This window comes from Ranitomeya variabilis, chromosome 1, assembly GCF_051348905.1.
Source record: "Ranitomeya variabilis isolate aRanVar5 chromosome 1, aRanVar5.hap1, whole genome shotgun sequence".
NCBI lineage: Eukaryota > Metazoa > Chordata > Amphibia > Anura > Dendrobatidae > Ranitomeya > Ranitomeya variabilis.
The window spans coordinates 178416207-178441803 of NC_135232.1; the positions used below are offsets into that span (position 1 = coordinate 178416207).

The following is a 25597-nucleotide window of genomic DNA, read 5'->3' on the forward strand; positions in this document are numbered from 1 at the left end:
GGATTCATCGTTTCACATCTCCGTTTCACATCTCCGTTTCACATCTCCGTTTCACATCTCCGTTTCACATTTCCGTTTCACATCTCCGTTTCACACGTTTTTGGCCGGTTCCGTCACTGTGTGCTTTTTTTCTTCCGATTGTTCCTCACTTTGGTTTTGGCTTACAAATACTGATGTAAAATACTGAACATGATCGTGGCCTTAGGCTTGGGCTACACAGCAACGTCCGTCACAGCACAGGTCACGTGGTCAATGATTGCTATGTGTCGCTGCAACATTGCAGTGCAATACAGATGAATGGCATTACATTGCTAACTTTGGGGTACTTCGATATGTAAGACACAAAAAATCTGACTGGGTCTGACTTTCTTCAACTAGCTTGACGCGGTACCATCCATGTGAAACCATTCACCAGACTTACTCAGTGGTCTAGCATTGGCACATGGCAAGCTTTACCCATGTGTCTTGTGGTATAATCTGTGTTATAATAATTTTTATGGCTCCTGGAAGAATTGAAAATGCAAAAATTTAAATTGGCTGTGTTTTTTGGGCGTTCATAGATATAATAAAATATTTAAAAAACTAATCCCCATTAGTATAAACCTAAGGTGGGCCTTTTGGGTTTTTCTTCCCTGACAGGATTTATTTTAGAGTGTGTAGACTGATACATCGTGGATTTTCTGCTGCAGATGTGTGTGTTGACCGTCCACTACGTGCTACACTCAACAAAAACCTAAAGAAATGAACTGGCATATAAGTTGGTTTGCATGCAAAGTGTAGGTGCATGTTCACACTGGCCACTAAACCGAAAATTAAAACAAAGTGAGCAAATACCCTGCAGTAAATAAATGGCAATAGTGCATGCAAATACTATAGGGGTATTTGGTTAACATACCGTATATACTTGAGTATAAGCCGACCCGAGTATAAGCCGACCCCCCTAATTTTGCAACAAAAAACTGGGAAAACTTATTGACTCAAGTATAAGCCTAGGGTGGAAAATGCAGCAGCTACCGGTATATGTCAAAAATAAAAATAGATACCAATAAAAGTTAAATTAATTGAGACATCAGTAGGTTAAGTGGTTTTGAATATCCATATTGAATCAGGAGCCCCATATAATGCTCCATGCAGTTATGGCCCCATAGAGGCCCCATATAATGCTCCATACAGTTATGGCCCCATAGATGCCCCATATAATGCTCCATACAGTTATGGCCCCATATAGTGCTCCATGCAGTTCTTTATGGCCCCATAGATGCTCCATATAGCATTGTGCCGCATGTAATGCTGCTGCTGCTGCAATAAAAAAAAAAAAAAAATCACATACTCAGCTCTCGTCGCTGCCCGTTGCTCCTCAGCGTTCCGTCTCTCCGCACTGACTGTTCAGGCAGAGGGCAGCGCGTACACTAATACGTCATCGCGCCCTCTGACCTGCACAGTCACAGCAAGAAGACGGAGCGGCGCCCGGCGAATAGAGCGCGGACAGGTGAATATGAAATACTCACCTGGTCCCGGCGCTCCTGACGCTGTCCCTGCCTGTCCCAATGGTACCGCAGCGTCTTCCTGTAATGAGCGGTCACCGGTACCGCTCATTACAGTAATGAATATGCGGCTCCGCCCCTATGGGAGTGGAGTCCATATTCATTACTTTAATGAGCGGTACCACGTGACCGCTGAATAGAGGAAGAGCTGCAGCGCGGGAGACCATGGGACAGGCAGGGACCGCGTCAGGAGCACCAGGAGCAGGTGAGTATGCAACAGGCCTCTCTCCCCCTCACCCGCCGACCCCACTGCCGACCATGACTCGAGTATAAGCCGAGAGGGGCACTTTCAGCCCAAAAATTTGGGCTGAAAATCTCGGCTTATACTAGAGTATATACGGTAATTTTCATTAAAAAACATAAAAGCCGTTGCATGTTCCTTATAATTATTCTTGTCAATTGAATTGTTACTTAGTTTTAGTTTGTTCACTATGTTGTGTTTATTTATGATTTAGTCACATCAAATGCTTATTTTAATTGTATTCACCTGCTGTGAACGTTTTTATTGCAACCTGTGTTCCCACCAGAACACTGAGGACTAAGAGCACGCCTGTTGCTCGAAACGCGTCCAGTCAGGCGTTGGTTACTCTCCCCTACTGACCATGCCGGTCATGTCTTAGCAGCGTTTTAATATGTACTAATAAAGTTTCTACATTTTATTCCTGGAGCTGGAACCATCTCTTCTTTTTCAACATAAAAGCCATTCTACCACGTCATGGTGACCCTATTTGGGACGGTCCTAACATCTAGTAACCTTATCATTTGTCAAATGACGTAAATCACGCCTAGCATCTCACAGCGGCAGACATCTCCATGACGATTAGACCCCCAAATGACGTAAATGTATTACACTCCTAGCATCTCACAGCAGTGGACATCTCCCTGACGATGAGACCCCCAAATGACGTAAATGTATTACACTCCTAGTATCTCACAGCAGCGGACATCTCCCTGACGATTAGACCACCATTGTGGATTTCACTCTGACATGCAGAGAGTGTAATTTGCCTCAGTTCTGCAGCATTTTTCAGTTCTACAGTATACCATGAGAAAAGAAATGTATGTCATGATGTATGTCATGATGTAAAAATGCATTGAGGAGAGCACTTTGGAAATAACTAGGATTGTCTCATGCAGGCTGATGCCCCCTTTATACATCAGACCGGTGGTAGAGGCATACACACTGCGTGCAGAATTATTAGGCAAGCTGTATTTTGATCACATGATACTTTTTATACATGTTGTCCTACTCCAAGCTGTTCAGGCTTGAGAGCCAACTACCAATTAAAGGGAACCTGTCACCCCGTTTTTTGAAGATGAGCTAAAAATACCGTTAAATAGGGGCAGAGCTGGGCGTTACATTAGTGTCTTTGTGTGCCTTTATAACCTACCTAAGCTGCCGAAATACTGTTGTAAAGTCGCCGTTTTCTGCTGTCACTCACGCTGGTCTGGTCATATGGGTGTGGTGACAGCGCTGTTTCTCCCCCAGAAACCTGCTCATCATTACGTTGGTGGCGTAGTGGTGTGCACATGTCCAAAGCGAAGATCCACTGCCCAGGAGATTCAAAACAGCGCGGTCTTCGCTATTCGCCGTTTACCGGTGGGCGCGGCCATCTTTCCTGTGGCCGCGCATGCGCAGATGGAGCGCTCTGCTGCCCGGGGCTTCAGGAAAATGGCCGCGGGATTCCGCGCGTGCGCAGATGGAGATTGCGGCGGCCATTTTCCTGAAGCCCCGGGCAGCAGAGCGCTCCATCTGCGCACGCGAGGCCACAGGAAAGATGGCCGCGCCCACCGGTAAACGGCGAATAGCGAAGACCGCGCTGTTTTGAATCTCCTGGGCAGTGGATCTTCGCTTTGGACATGCGCACACCACTACGCCACCAACGTAATGATGAGCAGGTTTCTGGGGGAGAAACAGCGCTGTCACCACACCCATATGACCAGACCAGCGTGAGTGACAGCAGAAAACGGCGACTTTACAACAATATTTCGGCAGCTTAGGTAGGTTATAAAGGCACACAAAGACACTAATGTAACGCCCAGCTCTGCCCCTATTTAACGGTATTTTTAGCTCATCTTCAAAAAACGGGGTGACAGGTTCCCTTTAAGTAAATCAGGTGATGTGCATCTCTGTAATGAGGAGGGGTGTTGTCTAATGACATCAAAACCCTATATAAGGTGTGCTTAATTATTAGGCAACTTCCTTTCCTTTGGCAAAATGGGTCAGAAGAGAGATTTGACCGGCTCTGAAAAGTCCAAAATTGTGAGATGTCTTGCAGAGGGATGCAGCAGTCTTGAAATTGCCAAACTTTTGAAGCGTGATCACGGAGCAATCAAGAGTTTCATGGCAAATAGCCAACAGGGTCGCAAGAAGCGTGTTGGGCAAAAAAGGTGCAAAATAACTCCCCAGGAAAATCAAGCGTGAAGCTGCCAAGATGCCATTTGCCACCAGTTTTACCATATTTCAGAGCTGCATTGTTACTGGAGTAACAAAAAGCACAAGGTGTGTGATACTCAGGGACATGGCCAAGGTAAGGCTGAATAACTACCACCTTTGAACAAGAAACATAAGATAAAATGTCAAGACTGGGCCAAGAAATATCTTAAGACCGACTTTTCAAAGGTTTTATGGACTGATGAAATGAGAGTGACTCTTGATGGGCCAGAGGCTGGATCAGTAAAGGGCAGAGAGCTCCACTCCAACTCAGCCGCCAGCGAGGTGGAGGTGGGGTACTGGTATGGGCTGGTATCATCAAGGGTGAACTTGGACCTTTTCGGGTTGAGAATGGAGTGAAGCTCAACTCCCAGACCTACTGCCACTTTCTGGAAGACAACTTCTTCAAGCAGTGGTACAGGAATAATTCGGTATCATTCAAGAAAAACATGATTTTCATGCAGGACAATGCTCCATCACATGCCTCCAACTACTCCACAGCGTGGCTGGCCAGTAAAGATCTCAAAGAAGAATAAATAATGACATGGCCCCCTTATTCACCTGATCTGAACCCCATAGAGAACCTGTGGTCCCTCATAAAATGTGAGATCTACAGGGAGGGAAAACAGTCCTCCTCTCGGAACAGTGTCTGGGAGGCTGTGGTGACTGCTGCATGCAATGTTGATCGTAAACAGATCAAGCAACTGACAGAATCTATGGATGGAAAGCTGTTAGTGTCATCATAAAGGTGGCTATATTGGTCACTAATTTTGGGGGGGTTTGTTTTTGCATGTCAGAAATGTTTATTTCTAAATTTTGTGCAGTTATATTGGTTTACCTGGTGAAAATAAACAAGTGAGATGGGAATATATTTGGTTTTAATTAAGTTGCCTAATAATTCTGCACAGTAATAGTTACCTGCACAAACAGATATCCTCCTAAGATAGCCAAATCTTAAAAAAAAAAACACCCCAACTTCCAAAAATATTAAGCTTTGATATTTGAGTCTTTTGGGTTGATTGAGAACATAGTTGTTTTATCATTAATAAAAATAATCCTCTAAATTACAACTTGCCTAATCTGCACACAGTGTACACTGCTCGCTGTATGTTTCTCACTATATACCTTTGTGAAGTTTGCTGTGCAATTCAGTAACACAGTGAAATGTTTCTTGTCCCAAAATAGTGTCCGAGATCCACTTGGTAAATCGAGCCCTCTGAATACATTTGAGTAGAGAATCTTCATTTACAGGGTGATTATGACAAAGCAAGGCTAGTTAATTTGTATGTTATGTTGTTTTTTGTTTTTTTCCCCTTTAAAAGCAGCGTTCTTTTCTATGTGATATAATGTAAAGTCATGAATCATTCCAGACTTTTAGTTCTTGATATTGCTCCATTTTTTTCAGCTCCTATATTTTTTTGTGTGTGATCCTGGTAAAATGCGACCACAATGGATGGATTGTTGCTGTGTTAATTGAAGCCAGGCGCACAGGTGGCTTTCATCTGGCTGTAATAGTAGTGTTATACTGTGCTGTGTAATTTACCTGTCTAGCTGGCAGCAGCTGCTTGTGTGTAGTATGTGGCAGTGATAACTGGGGACACCAGGGCTCCTGTCTGGGTAAGGTAATGCTGCTCTCTCCACAGACCTAGGCTTTTACTCCAGTTTTACCCTGTAGGAGCGCCCTCGGCTGGTTCTAGCTCCTCTCCTGTGGGTGCCTCTATGCACAAAGTCTGTTTAGTCAACATTGCATGAGACGAGCACTGGAATCTTTGTTTATTTGCACTTGTAGTAGACTCTGTCCTGTCTGTATACTGCTAGTGTGTATATTCTATACCAAGCTATTTTACATCTTGTTCTTCATGACCCTGCACACACTTACAGATTTTATCTGTTATGTAGCTATATGCGCCCTTTAATATGTTAATAAAGTCTCAAATTCATCAAAAACATCATTAGCACCAAATCTTTGGTGTACTCCCTTTATTCCTGGTACACCATATGACACTGAATGACACACACTTGGTCTCCATTTTATCTACCATACCACGCCCCTGAGGTGGGAGATGTGTGCAGTCATTCCCACCTATTTCTTTGACTGCTCATAAAACGTGGCCCTGATACGCCCTATTAACTCTCAGCACTATACATGCTGGAGCCTGCTTTCCCCGGCTTACATCATCTAAGGCTTCTTTCACACTTCAGTTTTTTGGCGTCAGTCACTTCCGACATAATGACGGATCGACGGATCCGTCACAATAGTTGTAAAAACGGATGTAACGGATCCGTTTTTTTGACGGGGGGGTTGTATACACTTTTTGGAGCATGCGCAATTGAAAAAACGGATTGGGGCGACGGATCCGCCGAAATGACGGTCGCGACGGATCCGTCGCCCATAGGTGGCCATTCTATGAAATGACGGACGCGACGGATCCGTCGCGATCCGCCATTTCAACGCAGACAAAAAACGTTGCAATGACCGTCAATGTCTAGATGACGTCCGCCAAATTTTGACGGATCCGTCGCATGACGGATGGAACGGACGACCATCCGTCACAATCCGTTGCTAATGCAAGTCTATGGGGAAAAAAACGGATCAGTTTTTGAGGAAAATGGCGGATTTAGACTGACGCCAAACAACTGAAGTGTGAAAGAGGCCTAAGTTACTAACCTCGATGATGCATACCTCCACTGAAGGATCTATCCTGCAACCATCTTATATGGAATTTAAATCCAGGACTCTGTCGCTTCAAGGCTACAGTGCTAACCACTGAGCCACGGCTGGAAGGGGATGTAGACTTTTTGACTGTTCTTTGAATTATTGAAGTCAGTCATGTAAAGGGATACAATGTATTGTGATGCAGTGACCCCTGTTACAGCTAGGGGGCGCTGCTTGTGCTCCTCAGGATATGCATGGAGGCATATCTGTGGTTATAATGGTTGAACTAGCCGCCTCCCAACTATGGGAGTGGTTACAAGCAGGGGTGGATTAAGGGTAGCCAGGGCCCCAGGCTGTTCAGACACTGTGGGCCCCCCGGGTCATGTGACGGGGGTCATGTGATACCTGAACCAGATTATTCCAGAAAAATGGCCGGGACCTACTCTACTGTAACCTATTAAATATTTGTTAAAATATGCAATACAATTTAGGTATATTTGGATTTATTTTTCAATTTTTAAAATGACCAATATCACATACAAGGAACAAATACCACCGCACCATGTCAAGACCACATATTACCACCACTTGGTGACCAAATAGCACATACAAGGGACAAATACCACAACACCATTTCCAGACCACATATTACCACCACATAGTGAATGAATACTACAATACTGATCAGTAATAAAAAAACACAACACAATACTATCACCATAAGTGCCAGTATTCACAGGAGATCTGTACTTAGTATGCAGTGTCTGTGTAGAGGTAATACAGTGATCACTGGTGGTATTATACACAGGAGCTCTGTATATAGTATACAGTGTATAGTGTCAGTGTATAGGTAACACTGACTCACCAGTGACGTCTCTAGATGAAGTCCTTCATCTTTCATCCAGCACAGACCGCCATCATTTCTTCCAGCCAGGACTCGTTTCTGTAGGAAATAACACAGTTATCTCGAGCTCCGCTTGCAGAACACATCACTTAATTTTTCCCAACTTCTACATTACACCACATGAAGAAAAAATGGCGACATAGTGTCATTCTGCACAGTAACAGGACCGCCCCTCCATTTAAAACAGTATACTCAAAAAATAAATACATCACTACAGTAATAATATCCCTTAATTAGCCCCTATGTCCAGCATGGCCCCCAGACAGTGTGTTCAACAATCTGCCCCAGTATGTCCAGCATATTACCCCAGAGTGTCCAGCATTGCCCCCAGACAGTGTGTCCAGCAATCTGCTCCAGTGTGTCCAGCATATTACCCCCAGTGTGTCCAGCAATCTGCCCCAGTATGTCAAGCATTGCCCCAGTGTGTCCAGCATTGCCCCAGTGTGTCCAGCATTGCCCCAGTGTGTCCAGCAATCTGCCCCAGTGTCTCCAGCAATCTGCCCCAGTGTCTCCATCAATCTGCCCCAGTGTCTCCAGCATTGCCCCAGTGTCTCCAGCATTGCCCCCAGTGTGTCCAGCAATCATCTGCCCCAGTGTGTCCTCCAGCATTGCCCCCAGTGTCCAGCAATCTGCCCCAGTGTCTCCAGTATTGCCCCCAGTGTCTCCAGCATTGCCCCCAGTGTCTCCAGCATTGCCCTCAGTGTCTCCAGCATTGCCCCCAGTGTGTCCAGCAATCATGTGCCCCAGTGTGTCCTCCAGCATTGCCCCCAGTGTGTCCAGCAATCTGCCCCAGTGTCTCCAGCATTGCCCCCAGTGTCTCCAGCATTGCCCCCAGTGTCTCCAGCATTGCCCCCAGTGTCTCCAGCAATCATCTGCCCCAGTGTGTCCTCCAGGATTGCCCCCAGTGTGTCCAGCATTGCCCCCAGTGTCTCCAGCAATCTGCCCCAGTGTCTCCAGCATATTGCCCCGGGCCCCTCGGATTGCCGTTCGCAAAACCCCCCCCCAAAAAAACGAGTTCTCCTCACCTGACCAGCGCTCCAGGCGGCGAGCTCCCTCCAGCAGCGTGGACTCGCCGGTGACTGACAATGTCGTCAGACGCCGGCGACGTGTGCGCTGCGCCTGTGGCCGACTTCAGCTGCCAGCCTCCAATTGGCTGGCGGCTGTTGTTAACTATTGACGTGCGGGCGCGCTCCCGCACGTCAATAGGAAACCGCCGCAGCGCCGGTAGGGGCCAGTGAGCAGATGAGACGGGGCCCCCTCTCTCTGCCCACCGGGTCCGGGCCCATAAATGATACGCCCGGCCAGTCTGACGGGCACGTGCAGTAATGCCCTGATTGCTGCGGCCGGCGGGCAATCTGTGCGGTAGCTCAGGGCCCCCCCAAACCACTGGGCCCTGGGCTACCGCCCAGATTGACCCTCTTATAGTCCGCCCCTGGTTACAAGTATATAATGTGACCATGTGGGTCACATGGGAAAAGATGGATGGACCTGAGTGGTCTGTGTGCCAGGTCCTGGAGGGCCTCTGTGTTGGGAGGTCCTGGGAGTAGGACTGGATCCCTGAAGAGCACATGGGGGAGGCTTTGAACCTGGGGGCCTGTGTGTTGGACGGTCCCAGATGGGGATGGACGTCCTGAAAAGCGCACAGAGAGGGCATGTGCAGAGTCCGTGATGGCAGTGCGTTTGGGGAAGCTACAGCCCGTCTGAGGATCTGGACTGTCAGGTGGCCTGGTGAGCAAGGCATTGCCCGGGAATGTGATCCCAGTTCGGCAGCTTCCCTGAGAGAGAGAGAGAGTACTGACAGGAGTCAGTGTGTGGAGCAGGAGCTCCTGGAAGGTAACCTAGCATATGGGGAACCGTGCAGTCACCCATGGTAACTGGACGGAGTAAGGTCCAGCATGATTAGAGGCTGCAACCGTAATGTCGTATGTTGGTGCATGTTGTGCTCCATGGATATTAATGAACTGTATGGCGTGCGGTCACCCACGATAATTGGACACAGAGGTTCGGCGTGTTTAGTGACCGCGTTTCAAAGCCGTATACTATGATGTGAAGATTGATGTAAAGACTGTGTGCTTTTTGTTCATATTTCTGTGGCTTATGACTCCATACTAAACCACATGGACTGTTAGGCTATGTGCACACGCTGCGGAATGGTGTGCGGATTTTTCCGCACTGATTTTAATAAATCCGCAGGGCAAAAACACTGCATTTTCCTGCGGATTTATTGCGGATTTACTGCGGATTTACCGTGGTTTTTGTGCGGATTCTACTGTGGTTTTACACCTGCGGTTTTCTATTATGGAGCAGGTGTAAAACCGCTGCAGAATCCGCACAAAGAATTGACATGCTGCTGAAAATAAACCGCTGCGTTTCCGCCCGTTTTTTTCCGCAGCATGTGCACAGCGGTTTTTATTTTCCATTGGTTAACATGGTACTGTATACCACATGGAAAACTGCTGCGGATCCGCAGCGTCAAAAACGCTGCAGATCCGCAGCAAAAACCGCAACGTGTGAACAGGGCCTTAAAGTGAAAACCCGTGCCTGACTACTTTAATCCGCTGCCAAATGAGTGTCCCCCAATACACTCAGTAAGTGCAATCTTACAGTATTTACCAATAAAGTATAAGCTCCTATTTACACATTCATGATAATTACCGACTCTGAATAGATGGATAGTAAAATGAAAATGGTTGTCGTGAAGTAGGTGCACACGCTATACCTACTTTTGGGCGCGTACACTCAGGAGGTGTATACGCCCAACAGTGGCCACAGTCTTGTTAAATGCATAGGCATCTACCTACCATAGGACCCATTGGAAAAAACAACAACTGTATACTGTATGGTTTACTGTGTTACTGTATGGTTTACTGTCCTCTGTATCGGAAAGTGCAGTGCGTGATCCGATCAATCGATACACCCACAGCGTGCTGCAATTGTTCTCTCAAGCTGAATCGGCACAAGAAAATAATTGCAGATCTGAGTTGCTCCATAGTATCACACTGGTCCAAGGGTTATACGATAAAACATCAGATAGCGTTCGGCCATGTTATACACTCATGTGAGCTCTAACAATATCCTTGTCTTCTCCCTACAAATCTCAGTTGAATTTTGACAAAATGGTCTTGTTTAATTTCACTTTTTAATGTTGATATGTTTTTTTTCTTTGCCGTGTTTGTCAGCAGATCAGCAACCATTTAAAGCAGCACCTCAATATATATTGTGATCTGTCATATAGATACATGATTGGAATGCGTGCAAAATGAAGATCTTTTTTCCCTGATTTCAGTAGACTGTTGTGATTATTTTAACATCATAATTCATGGCCCTATCCCGAGTCTCCTAATCTGAACGAACAATGATCTATGCACTTATGAGGCTGTTTGTTCAGGTCAGGAGACCTGTGGTCAGGCCGGGAATTGTGACTTGTAAGACTAACTGTAAAATAGGACTGCTACACGAGTGCCCTTAGGGGGAGCCCTTAGAGAGTGCCCTCAGAGAGTGCCCTTACAGAGTGCCCCTTAGCTGTGGCTGATGAACACTATGGTAGCTCTTACAAGAGCACTGTTGCCCCTTCAGTCAGCAGATCGGTTGGGGTGTCTTTAGTCAGTGTTTTTTCTTACTATGTCCAAGCCAATTGTAGTGACCACTCTTTGGGTGTAAAATATTAGGGCAAGTTTGCTGAATCTTGTGTCAGGGGTGGACTTGCATGACATTAGTTTGCTTTATTAGACCTGCAGAGTGTTGTGCTGAAATCAGCTTTGTAATTTCAGGGTCTCTGCCATTGTAACCTATTTCCACAACGCAACGGCTGCACAGGAAATTCTTTTTGTTTGTTTTGCTACCCGATGTTTAGAATATCATACTACGGTTTGGAAAGTCTTATTTGTTATATAAGTTACAGCCACTTGCAATAAGCAAAGTTAGAGCATGGGTATCCATAATTGTCATTTATAAATGTACCGTATTTATTTTACTTGCTTATTTGGGGCTCTTAATTTCCACAGCGTTTTATAGACCTCTTCATGATTGTCCCCTTCTGGGTTCACAATCTAGATTCCCTATCGGTATGTCTTCGGAGTGTATGAGGAAACCCGAGAAACCCATACAAACTCCTTGCAGATGTTATCCTTGGTGGGATATAAATCCAGTACCCCAGAGTTGTAAGGCTAGAATGCTGACCACTGAGCTACCGTGCTGCTGTATATGTTTATGTATTATTTATTAATTACATTGTAAAATTTTATATTTTTGTTCTTCAATTCACAGGCTTACGCATCTGGGTGTGATGTTGTGATTTTGGGAAGTGATTTTGAGAGACTACAAGTAATCCCTGGAGTCCAACATGGAAATGTGCTGGTGGGATGTGTAGACTGTTCAATGCAACAGGGCAGAGTAAGTGTTGTAATCTCCTAGTAATGGTCATACGTGTCTGAGAGGGACCAGAACTGCTTTGTCTCAAGGCTAAGGCTATGTGCCCACGTTCAGGAAAGTGTGCAGAATTTTCCTGAACAAATCAGGACTACTTTCTCAGGAAATCTGCACGCGTATTTTTTGCGTTTTTCTCGCTTTTTTTGTGAAGTTTTTTTTTTCCCCCCAGATTTTTCACGTTTTTTTTCTGGAGCTTCCCAGTGCAATAATATAGCGAAAAATCCACAAAATTAATAAACATGCTGCTTTTTTTTTCCACGATGCGTTTTTATCATGGAAAAAACGCAACATGTGCACAAAAATTGCGGAATGCATTAAAAATGATAGGATGCTTAATGTAAGCGGTTTTAAGCGTTTTGTAACAGAAAAACGCGAAAAAAAACTCGAAAAATCTACAACGTGTGCACATAGCCGAAATGCAATAGGGTGTATTGTGATCCATATTTATATGAACTAGGGCGGAGGGCACCACTTCGGTGAGCAAGGATCACCTTAACCCCTTAGTGACAGAGCCAATTTGGTACTTAATGACCGAGCCAATTTTTACAATTCTGACCAGTGTCACTTTAAGAGGTTATAACTCTGGAACGCTTTATCGGATCCTGCTGATTCTGAGATTGTTTTTTCGTGACATATTGTACTTCAAGTTAGAGGTAACATTTCTTCGATATTACTTGCGATTATTTATGAAAAAAATGGAAATATGGCGAAAATTTTTAAAATTTTGCAATTTTCAAAATTTGTATTTTTATGCCCTTAAATCAGAGAGATATGTCACAAAAAATAGTTCATTTTAACATTTCCCACATGTCTACTTTACATCAGCACAATTTTGGAAACAATTTTTTTTTTTTTGTTAGGGAGTTATAAGGGTTAAAAGTTGACCAGCAATTTCTCATTTTTACAACACCATGTTTTTTTTAGGGACCACATCACCTTTGAAGTCATTTTGAGGGGTCTATATGATAGAAAATAACCAAGTGTGACACCATTCTAAAAACTGCACCCCTCAAGCTGCTCAAAACCACATTCAAGAAGTTTATTAACCCTTTACGTACTTCACAGGAACTGAAACAATGTGGAAGAAAAAAATGAACATTTAACTTTTTTTTGCAAACATTTTACTTCAGAACCATTTTTTTTAATTTTCACAAGTGTAAAAACAGAAATTGAACCACAAATTTTGTTGCGCAATTTTTCCTGAGTACGCCGATACCCCATATGTGGAGGTAAACCACTGTTTGGGCGCACCGCAGAGCTTGGAAGTGAAGGAGCACCGTTTGACTGTTTCAATGCAGAATTGGCTGGAATTGAGATCGGACGCCATGTCGCGTTTGGAGAGCCCCTAATGTGCCTAAACAGTGGAAACCCCCCACAAGTAACACCATTTTGGAAACTAGACCCCTTAAGGAACTTATCTAGATGTGTGGTGAGCACTTTGAACCCCCAAGTGCTTCACAGAAGTTTATAACGTAGAGACGTGAAAATAAAAAATCGCATTTGTTTTCACAAAAATGATTTTTTTCGCCCACAAATTCTTATTTTCACAAGGGTAACAGGAGAAATTAGACCACAAAAGTTGTTGTGCAATTTCTCCTGAGTACGTCGATACCCCATATGTGGAGGTAAACCACTGTTTGGGCGCACCGCAGAGCTTGAAAGTGAAGGAGCACCGTTTGACTTTTTCAATGCAGAATTGGCTGGAATTGAGATCGGATGCCATGTCGCGTTTGGAGAGCCCCTGATGTGCCTAAACAGTGGAAACCCCCCCACAAGTGATAACATTTTGGAAACTAGACCCCTTAAGGAACTTATCTAGATGTGTGGTGAGCACTTTGAACCCCCAAGTGCTTCACAGAAGTTTATAACGTAGACCCGTGAAAATAAAAAATCGCATTTTTTCGACAAAAATGATCATTTTGCCCCCAAATTTTTATTTTCGCAAGGGTAACAGGAGAAATTAGACCACAAAAGTTGTTGTGCAATTTCTCCTGAGTACGTCGATACCCCATATGTGGGGGTAAACCACTGTTTGGGCGCACCGCAGAGCTTGGAAGAGAAGGAGTGTCGTTTTACTTTTTCAATGTAGAATTGGCTGGAATTGAGATCGGACGCCATGTCACGTTTGGAGAGCCGCTGATGTGCCTAAACAGTGGAGACCCCCCACAAATGACACCATTTTGGAAACTAGACCCCTTAAGGAACTTATCTAGATGTGTGGTGAGCACTTTAAACCCCCAGGTGCTTCACAGAAGTTTATAATGTAGAGCCGTGAAAATAAAAAAATCGCATTTTTTCTACAAAAATCTTTTTGCCTCCAAATTTTTATTTTACCAAGGGTAACAGGAGAAAATGGACCCCAGAAGTTGTTGTACAATTTGTCTTGAGTACGCCGACACCCCATATGTGGGGGTAAACTACTGTTTGGGCGCATGGCTGAGCTCGGAAGCAAAGGAGCGCCATTTGACTTTTCAATGCAAAATTGACTGGAATTGAGATCGGACGCCATGTCGCGTTTGGAGAGCCCCTGATGTGCCTAAACAGTAGAAACCCCCCAAAAGTGACCACATTTTGGAAACTAGACCCCCCATGGAATTTATCTAGATGTGTAGTGAGAACTTTGAATGCCCAAATGCATCACAGAAGTTTATAATGCAGAGTCGTGAAAATAAAAAATATATTTTTTTTAACAATAAAGATTTTTTAGCCCCCAAGTTTTTATTTTCACAAGGGTAACAGGAGAAATTGGACCCCAAAAGTTGTTGTCCAATTTATCCCGAGTACGCTGATGCCCCATATGTGGGGGTAAACCACTGTTTGGGCGCACGGCAGAGCTCAGAAGAGAGGGAGCACCATTTGACTTTTTTAGCGCAAAATTGGCTGTCGTGTTTGGAGACCCCCTGATGTACCTAAACAGTGGAAACCCCCAAATTATAACTCCAACCCTAACTCCAACACACCCCTAACCCTAATCTCAACCCGATCCATAATCCTAATCACAACCCTAACCCCAAAACAGCCCTAATCTCAACCCTAACCATAACCCTAATCAAAACCCTAAATCCAACCCTAATCCCAACCCTAACCCTAATCCCAACCCTAATCCCAAACGTAACCCTAATCCCAACCCTAATCCCAAACGTAACCTAATCCCAACCCTAATCCAAACCCTAACCCTAATCCCAACTCTAACCCTAACTTTAGCCCCAACCCTAACTTTAGCCCCAACCCTAACCATAACTTTAGCCCCGTCGTCACAAAAAAAGCTCAATGTAACCTTTTTTTTGGACGTCGCGTCCGCCATTTCCGCGCATGCGTGGCCGTAACTCTGCCCCCTCCTCCCCAGGACATAGACTGGGCAGCGGATGCGTTGAAAAACTGCATCCGCTGCCCACGTTGTGCACAATTTTCACAACGTGCGTCGGTACGTCGGGCCGACGCATTGCGACCGCCCCGTACCGACGCAAGTGTGAAAGAAGCCTAAGGCTACTTTCACACTAGCGTCGTACTCGGCCCACCGCAGTGTGTCGGGCCGACGTACCGACGCTAGCGTTGTAAGCGCCGCACAACGGGTGCAGCGGATGCTGTTTTTTCAACGCATCCGCTGCCCCATTGTGAGGTGCGGGGGGGCGGAGTTCCGGCCGTGCATGCGCGGTCGGAAATGGTGGACACGTCGCACAAAAAAGTTACATGTAGCTTTTTTTGTGCCGACGGTCCGCCAAAGCACGACGCATCCGTCCCACGACGGATGCGACGTGTGGCAATCCGTCGCAATGCGTCGCTAATGCAAGCCAATGGAGAAAAAAACGCATCCTGCAAGCACTTTTGCAGGATGCGTTTTTTCTCCAACGACGCATTGCGACGGAAGCCAAAAAACGCTAGTGTGAAAGTAGCCTAACCCTAGCCCTAACCCTAAATTTAGCCCCAACCCTAACCCTAGCCCTAACTCTAACCCTAGCCCTAACCCTAACCCTAAATTTAGCCCCAACCCTAACCCTAGCCCTAACCCTAATTTTAGCCCCAACTCGTCTCTCCTGCCGGCCGGCAGATGGCAGCAGATGTCGGGCGCACTGCGCATGCGCCCGCCATGAGGAAAAAGCCGGCTGGCAGGAGGAGACAGAAGAGGACCCAGGGACACCGGGTGAGTATGATAGGGTCCCCGAATCCCCCTATTTCTCTGTCCTCTGATGTGCGATCACATCAGAGGACAGAGAATTACAGATCGCTTTTTTTTTTTTTTTTTTTTTGCGGTCGCCGGTAAACTGTTAATTACCGGCGATCGCAAAACAGGGGTCGGTGCAAACCGACCCCGATCATGTTCTTTGGGGTCTCAGCTACCCCCGGCAGCCGAGACCCCAAAGATCTTCCGGTTGCCGGGCGGCGGGCGCACTGCGTGTGCGCCCGCCATTTTTTCCCGGAAAAAAGATGGCGGCGCCCATCGGGAGCCACGAGGAGCACCGGGGGAGATAGGTGAGTATTGGGGGGCTATCGGGGGCCATCGGTGACCCTATTTCTCTGTCCTCCGATGTGCGATCACATCGGAGGACAAAGAAATTAAATGGCAAATCGCGTTTTTTTTTTTTTTTTTTGTTGCGACCGCCGGTAAACGGTTAATTACCGGCGATCGCAACTCGGGGGTCGGTAAAAACCCCCCGAATCATGTTCTCTGGGGTCTCGACTACCCTCGGCAACCGAGACCCCAGAGAAAATCCGACTCTGGGGGGCGCTATTCACTTTTTCCACAGCGCCGTTAATTAACAGCGCTGTGGTTTAAGTACCCTTAGCGGCCGCCGTTAAAAGGCGTATCGGCGGTCGTTAAGGGGTTAAGTTTGCTGAATACAATGAACCGCATACAAGAAAAGAGAAAGAGGCATACTAATACCAGGGATCACTCCGAAATATTGAAAATAAAATATTTGTGCCTTTATTCACATATAAGAAAATACTCCAATTATAATAACATTTAAAAAGCCATAAGGGCCTACATAACAAGAACAAGCCTATAATAAGGCTAACCGTCCACCACACTCATGGACCTGTCCCAGCACACAGATATTTTTGTATATATATCAAATTAATAAACAATATCCTGTAACAATCCACTATGTAACACATAGTATGCACAGTGGTAGATATTTGCCAAATTTAGGACATGTAAATTATATCTCATTATCAGCTGCGCCTGTAGCGAACCAGCATCAATTATGTTCACGATGTTCAAATCAGGTGTCCAAAAATGTGTACACAAAGTACAAATAGGCAGCCGACTAACAGCTCCTAATGGATGCAATCAAATAAACATCAAAAAGCAGGTGATGTGAACAGAATCACCATGCGTCCAATGCTGCTACTAATTCCCTCCGATACTCCTACCATGTGCAGTTCAGTCCCCGTGGATGCAGATCGAATATAAGGATACAGCTGGGGAAAGAAAAAGTCACAGAGGGGTGGACGGACACAGAGCCTGCCCGACGCGTGTCGCCAGCAAACTGGCTTCCTCAGGTCCAACAGCTCTCCAAGGTGTGATCACTCCTTCTTAGATGCAGACTAATGAGCATAATTTGATGGAGGTGTCAGTTTTAGGAATGAAAATTTACAGGGTGATTCCATAATTTTTTCCCTCATAATTGAGTGACTCCATAGTTTTTCCGCTCTGCTTGGTTAAAAAAAGGAACCATTACTGACTACCACATTTTTTGTTCTTGATTTCTTTTAGTGTTTCTTAAAGCCAGAAAATTGCCATATGAAATGACTTTCGTTTTGTGCCATGTCTCTGGTCTGCTTTTTTTCTACAAAATTAAACAACTGAATGAACATCCTCCAAGGTGGTGATTCCATAATTTTTGCCAGGGGTTGTATATCGGTGATCGGTGGGGAGTGAGAGTTAGCAGAGAGTTCAATAGACCTTGTGAAAAAGACTCAGTGCATAGAAGGAAACAGAGAGATAAAGAAATAGGTATATTGGCTATGAATGTGTCCGCATAGTGTAAATTGCATATTGTGCAAATGTTATAAATGTCACCGAGTCAAGTCCAGCAAATTACAATGCCCAGGTTCCCACAGGTATCACTAAGTCACCACTAGTCACAAGTCAAGAAGAAGACCTGCCACTTACCCATATTATTTTGAAATGGAATGCCCAAAACAGCCCCGACGCACGTTTCACTTTCTCTAGGGGAGGTGCTTGCAACATGCTTACAAGTCATGATTATACCCACCCCAGGAGCCAATCGCTCGGCGCTGATCGGTCCATTAAGGAAGAGCCAGCCTGCTGCCATTACAACATCGTTCGCATGCGGGGTGCAATGATGATTCTCTGACATCAATAAGTTCCAAAATTGCAAACATTTTTTTTTTCACAAATGAATGCATGTCATATCGAAGAAATATTACCACTATCATGAAGTGTATGTCAAGAAAATCAATCCCCGAATCAGTGGGATCCGCTGAAACGTTCTACAGTTATTACCACATAAAGTGACACTGGTCAGAATTGTAAAATGTGACCCGGTCATGAAGGTGAAAACAGGCTTGGGGATGAAGGGGTTAAAAATGATAATATGCAGGAGTCACAAAGCTTGTGCCTGGAGAATAGAATGGGTACTCTATTAGCAGGCGGACAAATTGCAGTAAAACTGCAGCATTTCTGTCCATGAGAGCTTACATCTATAGTAGACCTTGAAGGTAAGAAAGGAAAAAAAATAACTACATGGAATCTGTGAATTGCATCGCGCCCTGTAGTGCTAGTGAAGGTCCTATTTATTCTCTAGACCCTCCTGTATGATTCCTGGCTTAGAAATGATTTATTTCCTTTTTATGTTGCGCTTTCCCACAGATAACCTGGCACAGTAAATTGATACAAACGTAAATGGCACTTTTAGGTCACACTGCCTGTGTTATTCAGCATCATTAGGTTTTGTGTCTTTTTAACCTTTGTATTGTGTCATAGAATGTTATATGTTTTGTATTTTTGTTACTACATTGTCTAACTCGCTTAAGAGTTTTACAATTTGCTTACTAAAATATTCTAATAAGTAGACCTTTCCTTATGAAAATTCTGGTTTTGTAGCTGAAGACTGCTGCTAAAATACATATATAAAACCTTTTTAAACATGTTTGTGAAATCCTGAAGATTGCGAGAATGTTATATTGTCATGGTGCTCAGAACAGTCACTTCAGTTACTCGGTGCCTGGTCTTTAATCACAGCCTTTGGTACATTCACATACAGAGACTGATGTCAGACAAGGAACATTGGGTGGCATTATAACTGTGACGGTTCAATGCGTCACCTCCACCCAGGTAACTTGAACCAAGCGGCGGTGACATAACATCATTCTCCCTGACCCAGAACTTCGATTTTACAGGATTTACCAGCACTGTATTTACCAGCACTTTCCCAATATGCCTTTAGTTAAATAGCCACATTTCTCATTCTGCGTACAGGGTTCATTGTTATGTCTTATCCGTTCTCCTCTATTCCCTGTTCTGCAGACTTAAGAGCTGAAATGTTCCAAGCATTGCCTATTGTACAGATTTTGCACGCAAGGAAATATCATTATGGTCACTTAGAAACAGACAAATCTGCCAATGCAAATAGCTGGCCTGCAAATAAAGGAGCAGGTCAATGATAAAGAATGAACGTGTATCGGTGATGTGTAATAGGGTAATACCACTCTAAGCTTTAGGAATATTACTGACCACAAACTGTCTACTGGGTCCTGTGGAAATAATTACAATTGTGGCTTTACCTTTAGACTTCTATACCAGCATTGTCTCAGGTATTAGTGGTTTACCGCCTGTGTGAATATATGGAATCCAAGATGCCCATTCTTTCCTCCCCAGACGTGTGCCATTGGGGAGAATCTGGAGACCCATAATACTCATTAGTCTGCTTTCCCTGTGAGCCCCTCTTTCTCTAATCCTGTACACAAATTTGCTAAAATGTATGTAATCTAAGAAAAAAAAAAACATTGTACAAATGAAAACGAAGTCTGCCTAAAAGCCTGCTTAAAGGCCTCACAAACAAAGGAAGGCTTTAATCATTGAAGTAAATGAAAGTATTGGTTGATCTATAATGTGCTGCGGAGTATAAAAGCCTTCTGAAATTATAACCATTATGTATATTTTGAAGTAATTTCCCAGTGAAAAGCAGATCTCGCACAATGAGGCCTCTGCTGTACCGACAGGCTGAACGTTCAGCAATATGAAGGGCACAGATTGCAGTAACCGAAGACCGTAAAATAAATACTAGACATCTGAAATGACGAGTTTTTCTGTTTCTAGATTGCAGCATCATACAACAATGTGATTTGCATTTTCGAACCGGTGAATCTGCTGAAACAAAAGCATGCTCCGTTACAAGTAAGTATACTCCCTGGTTAATCGCTAGCGGTGATTAATTCCCTAAGATTGTTATAGTGGGGACAGAGTTGGAGGTACTTCTGCTCTTATTCAGCATGTAATGTTTAAGGCATTGTGCAGGCACAATCCCGCCTGACTTTAAATTGTGTGAGCAGAGACACAAGTGCACGCTAGGTCATACAATTGCGTGGGCAACCTGTCGCCATCTGATGATCAGTGCACACAAAATCTCTTAATTGCAATAAGATCGTTGTACGATGCTCCTGCGCTTCAGACATTTTCCCCTGCTGTACCACCATGTGTACGCAGTCACTCCACACCCAATGTCGTATCAGGCAGAAGAGAATGACTGTACAAATAACTGTAGGTGAATATGGCTTATGATCTGGTGGTGTTTGTCCTTTTTAAGCGTGCATAAAAGCACGGTCTGCCACAGTTTTGTGCAATTCTGAAAACCCCTGAACACAGACCAGACTGAGTTCAGAGATACTCTGCTGCATCTTTCTAGTGAATGGATCTTTTGAGAGTTTCATCTGAATTGCGTCATTCAGAGATTTAGATGGAAACCCCGATATAGAGTGCAGGATAAATGTGATCCAAAATGTTCTGTAGAATGTTTCAATAAAAGCTTCAACTCAATCCAGAAAAAAAGCAAGCCCCCACTCAGGTCCGTCATCTGTCAATGGAAAATATAGGGGGTTTCCACCTTACTGGTAGCACAAAGGCTCTAGAAAAGCGCTATAGCTCCTCACATCCCAGAAGATATCCAGCGAATTCTGTTCTCCTAAGTTCGAATACCTCTCTCCCTTTTGAATCCTAGTTTTCATAAACCATTTAGCATCCACATGTTTGGCGTTTCTGTAGTGGTGCGAGCTTGCTTAATTTGCAGAGGCCATGTCTCCAGAAGAACGAGCTGGGAACAATGTACTGGGCACTACAGTGACAGCCTGTTTCCGGCAAACACCTATGGAGTCAAAATTGTCACTACACCTGTAGATAAATTCCCAGATGGGTATAATTTCCAAAATGGGGTCACTTGAGTGGGAATTCTTCTCTTCTGACACATAAGGGCTCCTATTTTGAGTCTGCAAACTATTCTACAATCATTTGTTCTCAAATAGTCCTATAGCGCTCCTTCCCTCCCGAATCTCGCTGTGTGGCTAAGCAGTACTGTATAGCCACATATGGGGTATTTTTATTTATATTTTTTTTACCCATTTTGCCATATGATAGTGTAAAATATGGGGCTCATACAAAATTTTTGTGGTAAAAATGTAATTATTTTTTCTTCACTGCCCATTAGGACAAGATTGAATAACACATGGTGTTAAAAAGAGCACTGCACCCCAGATTAATTGAGAGGTGTTGTTTGTAAAATTGGGTCACTTGTGGGGGGATTTGGCTGTGCTGGCCACCTCAGGGGCTCTTCCAGTGGCATTCTCAAACCATAACTGCAAAATCTGTACTAAAATATGGTGATCCTACCCTTCTTAGCTTTTTACTGTGCCTGAAAAGTAGTAACCGATTACATGTAGGGTATTGGCGCACTCAGGAGAAATTGCACAACAAACTGTGAGGTCCATTTTTCCTACTAGCCCTTATAAAAATTTAAAACTTTGGGCTTAAACCTAATTTTATTGGTAAAAATGAAGTTATTCTTTCTTCACCGCCCAATGGTATCAAATTCTGTTAGGTAGATGTGGTGTCAACATGCTCACTGCACCCCTAGATAATTGAGGAGTGTTGTGTGTAAAATGTGGCCACTTATGTGGGTTCTGCTTTTCTGGCACCTCAGGGGCTCTGCCAATGTAACATGGCACCCTCAAACTATTCCAGCAAAATCTGAACTCCAATATTACTGCATATCTGGTATTGGTGTACACCACAAATTGTACCGTCCATTTTCTCCTATTTACAGTTTTTGAAAATTGATAACTTGGGGCCAAAGCAACATTTTTAATGGAAAAACAAATAAAATTTTCCATTGACTCATCCCAATGTTATATAATTCTGTGAATCGCCTGAGGGTTAATAATGCTCACTACACCCCTAGAATTCCTTGGTAGGTGTAGTTTCCAAAAAGGGGTCACTTGTGGGGGTTTCACCTGTTTTGGCATGCCAGGGGCTCTTCAAATGTGTCATGGTTTCCGCAATCTGTTCCAGCCAAAATTGCACTCCAAAATTCAATTGCCGTTCCTACCTTTCTGAGCACTGCAGTGTGTCCAAGAAGTAGTTTTCCACCACATGTGGGGTACTAAGGAGAAATCGCACAACAGATTTTAGGGTCAATTTTCTACTGTTATACTTGTGAAGAGTTAGGGTATGTATCCACGGGAAGGATTACATCCAGAATAGCTGCGGATTGAAGGCTGCGTACAACCGCAGCGTTCAACCCGCAGCGTCCAGATGTTACAGCATAGTGGAGGGGATTTTATGAAATCCCGTCTCCACTATGCGTGCGAACACGCATCTGGCGACCCTGCGTTTACGGACATGCGGCGCGTCGTTTTAGAACGCCTCGTCACCGCAAGGTAAATAACAGGATCCTATGTATAGGGTGCGGCAATTCCGGATGTGTGCAATTAACATATCCGGAATCACCATGCGTACAGAAGGGGGCGGCGCTCAGTTTTAGTTTTTCGCTCCGTCCAAAGCGCTGGCAATCCGGACAGTGGACGCTCACCCTTAAAATCTGGGGCTAAAGCAAAATTTTTGCAGAAAAATTTCCTTTTTTTAAAAAATTTTCATGGCTCAATGTTTTACAATTCTGTGAAGCACCTGTGGGTTCAAGGTGGTCACCATGCCTCTAGATCAGTTCCTTGAAGGGTGTAGTTTCCAAAATGGGGGTTTTCGCTATTTAAAGGGTTTGCAAACACGACATGGCGTCTATCTATTCCAGCCAATTTTACGCTCCATAAGTTAAATGGTGCTTCTTCCCTTCCAAGCCCTGCTGTGTGTTCCACCACATATGGGGTATCGGTGTACTCAGGAGAAATGACATAACAAATTGTACTGTATGTTTTCTCCTGTTACCCTTATGAAAATGTGAAATTTGGGGCTAAAGCAATATGTTTGTGGGAAAAAGTAAAGTTTTCATTTTTTTCCTTCCATATTGCTTTAACGCACGTGAAGCCCCTTAAGGGGATAATAAACTTCTTGAGGAGTGTAGCTTTTCAAATAGTGTAACTTTTGGGTTATTTTATGTCACGTAGGCTCCTCAAAATCACTTCAAATAAGATGTGATCCCTTAAAAAAAAAAAAAAGTTGGTTTTGTAAATGATGTTGGTGAAATTGGAAATAGCTGTTTAATTTTTAACTTCCTAACAAAAAAAAGTTTTAAAATTAATGCTGATGTAAAATCTGTGTTTTCATTTTCATTTTCTTATTTTCCTCCCCTTCTTCCAGGAGCCATAACTTTAGATTTCCGTCAACATTGCTGTATGAGGGCTTGTTTTGTGAGGGAAGAGTACTTTTGAATTGCATTGTTGATTTTACCATATAGTTCACAATAATTAATAATTTTTTATATATCATGTTCACTATATGATAAAACTGACCTGGCAATATGATTTTCCAGGTCGGTATGAGTATTCAGATACCATCACGTATAATTTTATTTTTATTTACTGTAAATGGTGAAAAAAACTTCTGAAATTTATATGACAATGTTTTTGCCTTCATTCACTTTTTTTTTTTTTTTTAGACCTCTAGCGCTTCCATTTTTTGGTATCTGGGGTCGGGTGATGGCTTTTTTTCTCTGGTCTGACGTTTGTGTTGATACCATTTTCCGACGGGAAACCGATATGATGTTTTGATTGGCGCTTATTGTATTCTATTTTTTGGCAGCCTTAACATTGTAGTTCTGGCGTTTCAATTTTTTCTCTTTTTACGCTGTTTACCCACCTGATTAATTTAGTTTATATTTTGATAGATTGGACCTTTCTGAACACAGCGATACCAAATGTTTTTTGACAATCCATCGGCGCTCCGCGACCACAAGACAGGGACGCCGATGGGCAGATGGCCTGACGCAATTTTGGACTGAGCTTATTAAATCCCGCTGTCATACAGCTGAATTTAAACAGTTAACAGCTGAGAGTGGAGCTCCGATCCACCCGCGGCTGTTTTGAAAGCACATGACAGCCAATTAAGTTTTCAATATTTTCATAAATAAGCACACATCATGTCAACCAAAATTTACCACTAACATGAAGTATCACGTCATGAAAAACCATTCTCAGAATTCGTGGGATCCGTTACAGCATCCCAGAGTTATTACCACATAATGTGACATTGGTCAGAATTAAAAAATGTAACCTGGTCAGAATGGTAAAAACTGGTTCAGGGGGGTGAAAGGGTTAAAGAACATTTCCATCCAGAACCTAAACTTCAGCTATATAAATAAGAAACTGTAAATTTTGACAAGTAACCACTGTAGTTATTTGTATTTTAATGAATATTTGGATTTTTTTTTCTGCGTTATCAATATTTCTAAACATGATCAGAATAATAGTTTTCACTTTTTTGAATTGTATTCTAATCCTCAGTAGAAAATACTAAAGCTATATTTTTTGTTCCTAGGGAGTTCAATCCCAGTGGCAGAAACGTGGCCATATAGTCTTGGACTCTGTTGCACATAATATAACTTGGGACCCAACAGGTGAGCAGCAGTTATGGACTCTGAGACACTGTCTTTTAGTACTTATAAGCTTATTATCACCTATTTTTAATATTGTACTAATTTTAAAAGGAACCTGTTATGTTGAAACTTGTATCTGATCTTTCGACAGGATGTGATAGAGCAGGAGGAACTGATCATTTTAATATACTTTTTTTTATGAGAAAAGTTTTAGTGAAACTTAAATGTTATTGAAATCCCTGGTGTTCGTACACACACAAGCACAGTGGGCGGCCCTGCTTGGTGATTGGCAGTCCTTCTTGTATGTCTGCATACAGATACTGCTGTCAATCATTCAGTAGGGCCCACTTGACGTGTGTGTGTGTGTGTGTCATACCCACACGTGTTACATGTAACAGATTTGCCTTTGTCTCATACAATCTGTACAAATCCATTCTGAAGCAAACTGAAATAATTTTGACTGGGGAAATTAAAGTGTCAAAACTTAAATAATGTGGCTGCATTATTGTGAACACTCTATTTTATAATTGGGGATGTGGTTATGTTCAGAATTAGCCAATCATATTTAAACTCATATTAAATAGTAGTCAGTACAAAGCTGCCATCATTTACAGTGATTCTGATTTACTT

The 25597-nt window shown here is 43.7% G+C and overlaps 1 protein-coding gene across 2 annotated transcripts in view; it reads left to right on the forward strand.

Moving 5' to 3' along the window:
- DMXL1 (Dmx like 1) overlaps positions 1-25597 on the forward strand; it is a 189355-nt gene that overhangs the window by 40351 nt on the left and 123407 nt on the right. For both annotated transcript variants that reach the window (XM_077290843.1, XM_077290848.1), the window contains exons 2-4: positions 11805-11930; positions 20251-20328; positions 24910-24988. In XM_077290843.1, the coding sequence (XP_077146958.1) occupies positions 11805-11930; positions 20251-20328; positions 24910-24988 (283 nt within the window). The remainder of the gene's footprint in view (positions 1-11804; positions 11931-20250; positions 20329-24909; positions 24989-25597) is intronic.